This window comes from Pseudorca crassidens, chromosome 19 (assembly GCF_039906515.1).
Source record: "Pseudorca crassidens isolate mPseCra1 chromosome 19, mPseCra1.hap1, whole genome shotgun sequence".
Lineage (NCBI taxonomy): Eukaryota > Metazoa > Chordata > Mammalia > Artiodactyla > Delphinidae > Pseudorca > Pseudorca crassidens.
In genome coordinates this window covers 18,411,828-18,422,094 of record NC_090314.1, presented here as the reverse complement: position 1 = coordinate 18,422,094, position 10,267 = coordinate 18,411,828, and the positions used below count along the sequence as shown (strand labels likewise).

The 10,267-nt window shown below is 50.5% G+C and overlaps 1 protein-coding gene across 1 annotated transcript; it reads left to right on the top strand.

The window, feature by feature from the left end:
• The first annotated feature begins 4,094 nt into the window (after window positions 1-4,094).
• ERAL1 (Era like 12S mitochondrial rRNA chaperone 1) lies at window positions 4,095-8,365 on the top strand. The gene is made up of 10 exons (XM_067716591.1): window positions 4,095-4,408; window positions 5,564-5,691; window positions 5,806-5,883; window positions 6,285-6,331; window positions 6,495-6,556; window positions 6,724-6,836; window positions 6,922-7,170; window positions 7,312-7,461; window positions 7,583-7,663; window positions 7,780-8,365. Exons 1-10 carry the CDS (start codon window positions 4,126-4,128, stop codon window positions 7,900-7,902), a joined length of 1,314 nt encoding a protein of 437 aa, XP_067572692.1. The 5' UTR covers window positions 4,095-4,125; the 3' UTR covers window positions 7,903-8,365.
• The last annotated feature ends 1,902 nt before the right edge of the window (window positions 8,366-10,267 follow it).

Sequence of the window (10,267 nt, the reverse complement as noted above, 5' to 3'; positions counted from 1 at the left end):
AACACTTCCTAACAAACATACACAAAAAAAGTAAACTCAAAATGTATTAAAGACCTAAATGTAAGGCCAGACACTATAAAACTCTTAGAGGAAAACATAAGTAGAACACTCTATGACATAAATCACAGAAAGATCCTTTTTGACCCACCTCCTAGAGAAATGGAAATAAAATAAACAAATGGGACCTAATGAAACTTAAAAGCTTTTGCATAGCAAAGGAAACCATAAAGATGAAAAGACAACCCTCAGAATGGAAGAAAATATTTGCAACTGACAAAGGGTTAATCTCCAAAATACACAAGCAGCTCATGCAGCTCAATATCAAAAAAAAAAAAAAAAAAAAAACAGACAACACAATCTAAAAATGGGCAGAAAACCTAAATAGACATTTCTCCAGAGATATACAGATTGCCAACAAACACATGAAAGGATGCTCAACATCACTAATCATTGGAGAAATGCAAGTCAAAAACTACAATGAGGTATCACCTCACACTGGTCAGTATGGCCATCATCAAAAAAATCTACAAATGATAAATGCTGGAGAGGGTGTGGAGGAAAGGGAACACTCTTACACTGTTGGTGGGAATGTAAATTGACACAGCCACTATGGAGAACAGTATGGAGGCTCCTTAAAAAACTAAAAGTAGAACTACCATACGACCCAGCACTCTCACTACTGGGCATATACCCTGAGAAAACCATGATTCAAAAAAGAGTCGTGTACGACAACGTTCATTGCAGTTCTATTTACAATAGCCAGGACCTGGAAGCAACCTAAGTGTCCATTGACAGATGAATGGATAAAGAAGGTGTGGCATGTATATACAATGGAATATTACTCAGCCATAAAAAGAAACAAAATTGAGTTATTTGTAGTGAGGTGGATGGACCTAGAGTCTGTCATACAGAGCGAAGTCAGTCAGAAAGAGAAAAACAAATACCTTATGCTAACATATATATACAGAATCTTAAAAAAAAAAAAAGGTTCTGATGAACCTAGGGGCAGCACAGGAATAAAGACACAGATGTAGAGAATGGACTTGAGGACATGGGGAGGCGGAAGGGTAAGCTGGGACGAAGTGAGAGAGTAGCACTGACATATATACACTACCAAATGTAAAATAGATAGCTAGTGGGAAGCAGCTGCATGGCACAGGGAGATCAGCTCGGTGCTTTGCGACCACCTAGAGGGGTGGGATAAGGAGGGTGGGAGGGAGACGCAAGAGGGAGGGGATATGGGGATACATGTATGCATATAGCTGATTCACTTTATTATACAGCAGAAACTAACACAACACTGTAAAGCAGTTATACTCCAATAAAGATGTTAAAAAATATATATACTGGAGCTTCCCTGGTGGCGCAGTGGTTGAGAGTCCAGCTGCCGATGCAGGGGATGAGGGTTCGTGCCCCGGTCTGGGAAGATCCCCACGCCACGGAGCGGCTGGGTCCGTGAGCCATGGCCGCTGAGCCTGCGCGTCCAGAGCCTGTGCTCCACAACGGGAGAGGCCACAACAGTGAGAGGCCCGCGTACCGGAAAAAAAAAAAAAAAATTATATATATATATATATATATATATATATATATATATATATATATATATATACTGATGGGAGGAATATAGTACAGAGAGAAATTGTCTATACAGAAAAGAAAGGATAGGGGCTTCCCTGGTGGAGCAGTGGTTAAGAATCTGCCTGCCTGCCAATGCAGGGGACATGGGTTCGAGCCCTGGTCAAGGAAGATCCCACATGCCGCAGAGTAACTAAGCCTGTGCGCCACAACTACTGAGCCTATGCTCTATAGTCCATGAGCCACAACTACTGAGCCTGCGTGCCACAACTACTGAAGCCCACGCGCCTAGAGCCCGTGCTCCACAACAGGAGAAACCACTGCAATGAGAAGCCCACGCACCACAACGAAGAGCGGCCCTCATTCGCCGCAACTAGAGAAGGCCCGCGCGGAGCAACGAAGACCCGAGGCAGCCAAAAAATAAATTAATTAAATAAATAAATTTACTTAAAAAAAAAGAAGAGAAAGGATAATTCATGGAACAAGGTTTCTGAGGGGGTAAAACAGCCTTAAGATAGGAACATTTATTAAGCGCCTACATTGTTCTAAACCCTAGATTCAAATGAACATATGATATTAGATAAATATGTTTATTATCATCTGCATTTTACAGAAGAGGAAACTGACACGTGGAGAGTTTAAATAACTTGTCCAAACTCACACAGCTAATAAGTGGCAAGCTGAGATATGAACCCAGGCAGTCTGATTCATTTGATTAATCTCTCCTAACCTCACAAAATACAAAATTCCCCCCACAATATCCCTTGATAGAAAATCTCTGGGAAAGAAGAGAATTAACAAGACACTTTGACTCATTTCCCCTAAGTTTTTGTGTCATCCCTGGGATTCTTTCACTGTTATCTGTTACCACCACTGTAGTACTTAATATGTGTTCCTTGGGTGATAGTTGCATTTATGCAATTAAGCTCTTCAACTACTGTTTAACCTGACATTTCCCTTCTCCTAAATTGCAGTTGAAATGGTATTTCACCTAACTGTCCATGAAGGAAGATTTGTATTTTTCTGATTGTTGGCTGTCTCATATTTAGTAGCATCTTTTTCTTTGGACACCCATATGCCCAAAGGACATCCAGAATATCACGTTCCAAAAAGGTTGTTTCTTCTACTAACAGAGCAGGCAGCCTGAAAGCTGGAACCTGACACCATTTGCAAACCATCAGTGCATCTGGCTGCCCAAGGCTCTGTCAATCCATGTCACTAAGGGCTTCTCTGGACACTCAGCATCCACTCCGACAACAGCAGCCTGGCCAGTTGGTTCTTACCATCCTCCAACAATTCTCCCCTCTCTGTCCTATATCATCCATTTCTTCCTCTCTACTAGGTCACTACCATGAGCAAACAAAAACTTCCCATCTTAAAAAAAAGAAAAAGGAAATCGTCTCTTAACTCCACCCCTCTCTTCCACTCTTGTGTTACCATTCTCTTTTGCTCTGCTCCTCTGGTTAAGAGTTGTATATATATTCTGGCCGCCCTCAATTCCTTTCCCCTCATTCTCTCTTAAACCCACTCCATTTAGGCTTTCACCCAGACCATCCTACTGAAACTATTCCTGTCAGGTCACAGGTCACTTACGTATCTCTCTCTCTCTCTCTCTCTCACACACACACACACACACACACACACACACACACGCACAGCCCCCAGGATACAAGTCCCGTGCTGGAGATTTCTGTCCGCTTTGTTCATTGTTGTATCCTCAGCACCTCCAAACCCGCGAGATTTATCCCTCAATTCCAAAAGTCTGACTGAGGCTTCAAAGGATGAAGAGAAGGCTTAAGGCCACAGATCGGCCAAGGTCTATCAGGTTCCTCAGGCCGCTAAGGCAGTCCGGGAGATCCTAGGTGACTAAGCCGCTTCTTCTCCCTTTGCAGACCCTCTGGTTTTTCTCCAGAAAGGAATGGCCTCAGAGAGGAGATAGTAGCCGAGTCTTACAGGAGGGAAATCCGGGTCTGCTGCTCATCGGGAACACCGACCCTTCCTTACAGGAGGCTCCCATAAAGTAAAGGTACAGACTGCCGGAGGCCGCTGCCGACGCTATGCCAAGCCAGAGGGGCACTGGGAGGGGATCCTGCAAGCCTGAGGCTGGAAAGGATTAAAAAGACCCTCACGGGGAGCAGTACACGGTCCCACGCCCCGGACCATCCCTCCTTCGTTGCGCGAGTTTCTCCCGCTTAGTGGGGTCAGGCGCTAAGAGAACGATTTTGCCGCTTAGCCTCGTGGGAGATGTAGTCTTTCATGAGGCAGGGCTAGAAGGGCCTTCTACAAAACTTTGGCAGGAGAAGAAGAAAACACGATGCGTATGAGAATCCAAAAGATCTTCAAGCTCACACAAACTCTAAATACACTTTTTCCCCGTTCCTTAGCCTCGGGCAGTCTCCAGAGCGCTTCCAACTCCAGCCCACCTCCAATGTCCCATGTTCCTCCGCTCTGTTCGGGCCGATCTAGCTCTCTCCCGCTCGCTCGCCTCTCCGCAGCACTGTCCAATCATAGGTGCGTTCCTGGGAGTTCCCGGCGTGCCTTGCGGTTGCGATGGCTGCCTCCGGCAGGCGAGGTGCTGAGCTCCTTCGAACAGTGTTAGGGGTTTGGCCGCCGGGTCCCGACGCCGCGAGGGAATGGGTGACCCGGCTCCCCTTGCTCTTGGGCAGTCAGCAGAGGTGCGTCTCCTGTGTCTCGGGCCCGGCCTTCTCTGGTCCCCGCCTGGCCTCGGCTTCTCGCCCTAATGGCCAGAGCTCAGCCCTGGACTGCTTCCTTGGACTCTCTCAGCCAGACAGCTCGTTGAATTTTCGCGTCCCCGCCGTGTCCATGCACAGAGGTAAAGGGCCCAGATAAATTTGTCTGGGATTGTTACTATTTTAGCACAGAAAATCCCGTGTCGGGGAAACCCCTCAGTCTCTGGGGATATCGTCTTTGGCTCTGTATTACAGAAAACGATCTTGAGGCCCCGAGAGATAGAAGCGAGCAGTGAAGGATCTCATAGGAAAGAGATACTAGGTTCTAAGAGTTTTCGAGCCAGAGGGAACCGATCTGGTCACAACCACAGACGTTCACAAAGAGCAGGAGATTGAAGGGCCACAGGCATGGAAGAGTTGTGGCTCTCTGTCCTCACATGGGGAGCAAGCTTGACCCATCTACTTGTCAAGACACTGAGTTACAGTTGGCCCTTGAACAACTCGGGGCAGAGGTGTTAGGAGTGCAGAACCCATGCAATCGAAAATCCTCATATAATTTATTGTGGGCCCTCCGTATATGCAGCTCCTCCGTATCCACGAATCCCATCTGAGGATTCAACCAACTGCACATCGCATAGTACACATTTAGTGAAGAATAAAAAAACAAAATAACCTGCGTATAAGTGGACCAACACAGTTCAAACCCATGTTGCTCAAGGGTCAACTGTACACCTGGAAATAGCACCCTCTATTCTTCAAGTAGCATAGACTAAAGGCTGAACACAAAAACTGGTAATTACGATGCAGTGTCATGAGGAGCAATTACAGAAAGACTGAGAAAGCTTGCAGAGCCTTCATTGTACTCTTAGTAGGGTAAGATAGAGCTGGAGGGATTTCTGGCTTTATCTGGTATAGAGATACTTTCACACATGTACATACATTTACTGGGCACAACTACACAATACGATTCCACAAGGTTATTGAGTATTAAGTGCCAGGCATTGTGCTGAGTGGTTTCACACAATTGCCAATGGTCAAAAGAAGGTTATACAGTAAGTAGTCATCAATACCATTTCTGTTTTACATATGAGAAAACTAAGGGGCTTAGAGCAGTTAGAGAACTTGATAAAGGCATATAAACAACGTAATGGACAAACTGAATCTCAAAGCCAGGTCTCGGCTTCAACCTGATGCATGAATCTCGTATCCATATTCCCTTTGTGGATGCGTAGGACCAAGTACCTGACAGGGGATCCATGTTGCACTACCTCTCACTCCCCTCCCATTCCCACACACAGATGAGCAGGATCTTCTCTTGGTCCATCGCCCCGACATGCCTGAGAACCCCCGAGTCCTACGAGCAGTCCTCCTGGGTGCCCCGAATGCAGGAAAGTCAACCCTCTCCAACCAGCTGCTGGGCCGAAAAGTATGCTGCATCCTTGACACCCCCGACCCTTTCATTTCTCACTTCTTACTGTGCCTTCGTGGATTGTCCTAGAGGGATCTGGGACCTCACTTGGGACTTCTTTGTTCCTGGCAGGTGTTCCCTGTCTCCCAGAAGGTGCACACCACTCGCAGCCAAGCTCTGGGGGTCATCACAGAGAAAGAGACCCAGGTGGTGGGTACTTGCAATGGATGTCCAGCAAACAGGACAGAGGTTGAAGCTAAGAGGGTCTCCCTTACTGTTAGACCTGAAGAAAATGATGCTTAGGCTCACTGCTCTGAGGGAAGGGGGCTCCTCTTCCTTTTAGGCCTGTGCAGTTCTCTCTCTACCTTCCCCCTTTGGCATCTAGTCAGAAAGGTCTCACTGCCTCTTTACTGCTTCCTAATCTTCCAGATATTCACAGTTGTTCTCTTTCTCCTGGATCCTGTCTAGAATTAAAGCAAGGCTGGAGGGTAAAAATTGGCCAAGAAGTGGGGGCAGGCTCCTGACATCAAGAGTGGGTGACCTTTCACTACCCAGCCATAATCTTTCCTCCTGGGGTCGGGGGTCTGGGCATCTCTTTTTCCTGATTTTAGATTCTACTTGACACACCTGGCCTCATCAGCCCTGCTAAACAGAAAAGGTAATATCTAGGGAAACAGGGAGTTGTAGGGGGGAAAGGTGTTGAAGAGGGAGTGGGGAGATTGCATCATAGGGGCTGGAAAACCCCCTTATCACACCCCATCCCTCCTCAGGAGGGCATCACTCCCAAGACCCTTCCTGATCTATGTATGTCTGTCCCTTAGGCACCATCTGGAGCTCTCTTTGTTGGAAGATCCATGGAAGAGCATGGAATCTGCTGATCTGGGTTAGGCTCAGGATGGGAAACTGAAGCCCAATTTACATGGTCATGGCCTCTCATTGCTGATAGTTTGGGGGGAATGGGGGTTGGCCAGATCCCATACCCTGGAAGTTTTGGGGGTTAGGGGGAATGAGTGGTCATAACCTTGTCCTCCCTACACTGCCAACTGCCAGTTGTGGTTCTTGTGGATGTCTCGGACAAGTGGACTCGGAACCAGCTCAGTCCCCAGGTGCTCCAGTGCTTGACCCAGTTCTCCCAAGTCCCCAGCATCCTTGTCATGAACAAGGTGAGCACCACCTACCTGAGGAAAGAGTCTACTTAAAGGGTCCCGTCTCACTGACCACAGTCCTCTGCCCGTCCCCCACCCCCAGGTTGATTGCCTGAAGCAGAAGTCAGTTCTCCTGGAGCTTACAGCAGCCCTCACTGAAGGTGTGGTCAATGGCAAGAAGCTCAAAATGAGGCAGGCTGTCCGCTCGCAGCCGGGCAACCATTGCTCCAACCCAGCAGCTAAGGGCCCAAACACACTGTCTGTGGGAGACCCTCAGCAGATTGGCTGGCCCCACTTCCAGGAGATCTTCATGTTGTCAGCCCTAAGCCAGGAGGATGTGAAAACACTAAAGGTCAGTTGGCCTTGACCATAGCCTGGCCCTTGGTTTCCACCATGTGAAGACAAGCCTCAGAGTTCCTCCTCTTGGAAGTGAGAGTGAGAGGAAAGTCCTGCTTGGGACTGAGATGCCTACCTACTCCCTCTGTGCCCATAGCAATACCTCCTGGCACAGGCCCGGCCAGGGCCCTGGGAGTTCCACAGTGGAGTCCTCACCAGCCAGACGCCTGAGGAGATCTGCGCCAACATGATCCGAGAGAAGCTCCTGGAGTACCTGCCCCAGGAGGTGCCCTACAACGTGCAGCAGGTGCAGGCGCAGTTAGGGGTCATGGGGCTCTCCATCAGGCACACACCCGGAGCAGACAGCTGGGTCCCGAAGAGGGCGGGGTAGGGGCCTGCCTGACCAGTCACGGTGTCTCCCTGTGCAGAAGACGGTAATGTGGGAGGAAGGGCCAGACGGGAAGCTGATGATTGAGCAGAAGCTTCTGGTGCCCAAAGAATCTCACATGGTAAGCAGGGCCGGGCTTGGAGGGGGGACCAATACTCTGTTAGGCAGGGGTTCTTCCCTGACTGCTTGGGAGCTCTGAGAGCAGGCTCACGTCCCTGTCTTTTACCCCACCCTCAGAGGATCCTGATCGGTCCGAAAGGGCACCTGATCTCCCAGGTGGCACAGGAGGTGGGCCGCGACCTCATGAACATCTTCCTCTGTGAAGTTCAGCTCCGCCTGTCTGTGAAACTCCTCAAGTGACCACCCTCTGATAGCTTTCCCAAGGCATCCCTGCCCAGGCTGCTGGCGGGAGCCACTGACCAGAGCTGCCCTTACCTGGGGCCTGCAGGGCCTGGAGCCGGGCCTGGACAGTGACTGGGTGGCTGGCCGAGCATGCACAGCCCCTGCCCGGCCATGCCTCCTGCTGGAGGAAGGAATCTGCCTTAGCCTGGTTCCCACGTGGTTCCTGTGCCTGGGCCTGTAGCTACTTAGGTCTTAGAAGCTGGCCCTTTGGTGTGGGAGCACTTCTGCCACCTGGCATCGGGCCGAGTTTCTTCCTGAGTTGTTAGCAGGGAGATCTTTCCCCTCTCCCCTCAGTTCGTACACCTTGCAGCTGTGTAAGGACCCACGTGTCCTGAGTGAGATAGTGCCTCCCACCTGCTCCCCAAGTCCTTGATCCCTCTCTCCAATCTCGGATGCTAATAAAGTTGAAAGACAAGCAGCATTCTGGGTCTCATCTTTATTTCTTTAGAACAGGAAAGAGAAAACGTACCCATTCCCTCCACCCCTACCCCGTTGTCTGAGCTGGAGTCTCCCTCCCTTCAGTAGGCTGCTCCAGGGTCCCGAGCAATCTTCTTGGCACGTTTTCTGGGTGCAGCAAGAGAACCGTTACCATTACTAAACTCAGTAATGGTAACGGTTTCCTCGCCACCCCCAAGTGCCCTGGCGGTCGGCAGGCTGTGATAGGCTGAGCAGTGAGAACGGTGGGCTTGCAGCAACCCCTGGCCTCTTCATCAGCCTCCAGAGCTGGGAGTACCCGGACTAGTACATCATCTATACTGTAGTGTCTCATCACAAACTTACAGTATATGATGATATCCCAGCCAGGGCCCTGCAGGAGGCACAGGGAGCATGGCTTGAAGAGCACTGTGGCAGAGAGAGCCAGGCACTGGGGGCACAGCAGGACAGGTCAGGGATGGACACAGCTCCCCACTCCCTGGCCGGCATCTCCTTGATCCTGTGGTCAAGGGCAGCCTGAAGGGGACTGATCCAAAGAGCCCTTCAGAGCTAGGGTCTGTTGAGATGTCCTTAGGGACCCAGTGCCGGAGTTTAACAAGCCAGAGGTCACATAATGAAGCGGAAAATTTCCTCTGGTCAGACCAACAAGCAGACAGACCCAGAGGAGGAACACTTACCTGGGGCTGGAACTGCAGACTAAGGCCTTTGGAAGTAGGGAAACCCTGTCCCTCCTGCCTCTCCACTCGAGCTTCTCCCTTTTAATCCACCAGCTGGCCCCTCCCCTTGGGCGGGGCACTTTCCCGGGTTCTGGAAGGCCCTGCCTCTTAACCCTTTACCTGCTAGACTCCTTGGACTGAGGGTCACTGGCCCTTCTCCATTAGGCCCTTTGTCACATACTCTTTGCAATTTTTTTTTCCCCTCCCCCAGTACGCGGGCCTCTCACTGTTGTGGCCTCTCCCGTTGCGGAGTACAGGCTCCGGACGCGCAGGCTCAGCGGCCATGGCTCACGGGCCCAGCCGCTCCGCGGCATGTGGGATCCTCCCGGACCGGGTCACGAACCCGTGTCCCCTGCATCGGCAGACGAACTCTCAACCACTGCGCCACCAGGGAAGCCCTGTCACATACTCTTTTATGGACCTTGCTAAGCCTGCTAGGCTTGGGCCTGGCTGAAGGAAAAACAGCCTCACCCCAGCCATCCTGCAGGGCTTAATTGCTGGTCAGAACCCTGGGGAGGTGGTGGTGGTTGTTTTTGGTGGTGGGAATGTTAGTTTGAATCTCTATAAGGCAGGGAGGTCCTGACAGCTGGATCTTGGGGCAAGCGCTGACCTAAATTTCAGTCCCCCGGCCCTTGTCTATGTTTATGCTGAACCCAAGGAGGCCGGACCCTTTGCCCACCTCTGCCAGGGCAAGGTCCTCTAGGGGGAGGGGTCCTCTGCCGGAACATTTGAGGGTGGCTGGCTGAGTCCCAAGCTCACGTGGGAGCCAGCTTAGGAAAGGGTAGGGGCTGTTCGTCAGAGCTCAAGGCCCCCAGAGTGAGAGCCCGGCAGTATTAGGTTCTCTACCTCTGGGAAAGGTGAGACTTGGAGTAGAGACTCCTCAAAGCAGGGCCTCTGCTCCTTGGACCCCCATTCTGGGGAACGCGTCTGCTTTTCTGCTCCCTCCCCTTCTCCTCTCCTAGACCATCTGGTGTGTATTCTGGGAAGCAGTTACACCCCCCTCTGCAGGGGCAGATGAGGCCAGGATGGGGAGTGAGGGGAGAGACCCAAACTTCTTTCGGTTCCTTGGAGGTGTTTTATCTCCTGCCGTCGCAGAGGCTTGACACATGCTCTTGACTCTGTTTGATGATCTTCCCTCCTTTCTTGTCTAGTTAACTCTTATTCCCTCTCTT

What these genes read in the sequence shown, in the direction of transcription:
- ERAL1 (XM_067716591.1), top strand. Translation starts at nt 4,126, where the DNA reads ATGGCTGCCTCCGGCAGGCGAGGTGCTGAGCTCCTTCGAACAGTGTTA. An exon ending in CAGAGAAAGAGACCCAGGTG is followed by an intron (nt 5,884 to 6,284) that starts GTGGGTACTTGC and finishes TCCTGATTTTAG; the next exon opens with ATTCTACTTGACACACCTGG. An exon ending in CATGGAATCTGCTGATCTGG is followed by an intron (nt 6,557 to 6,723) that starts GTTAGGCTCAGG and finishes GCCAACTGCCAG; the next exon opens with TTGTGGTTCTTGTGGATGTC.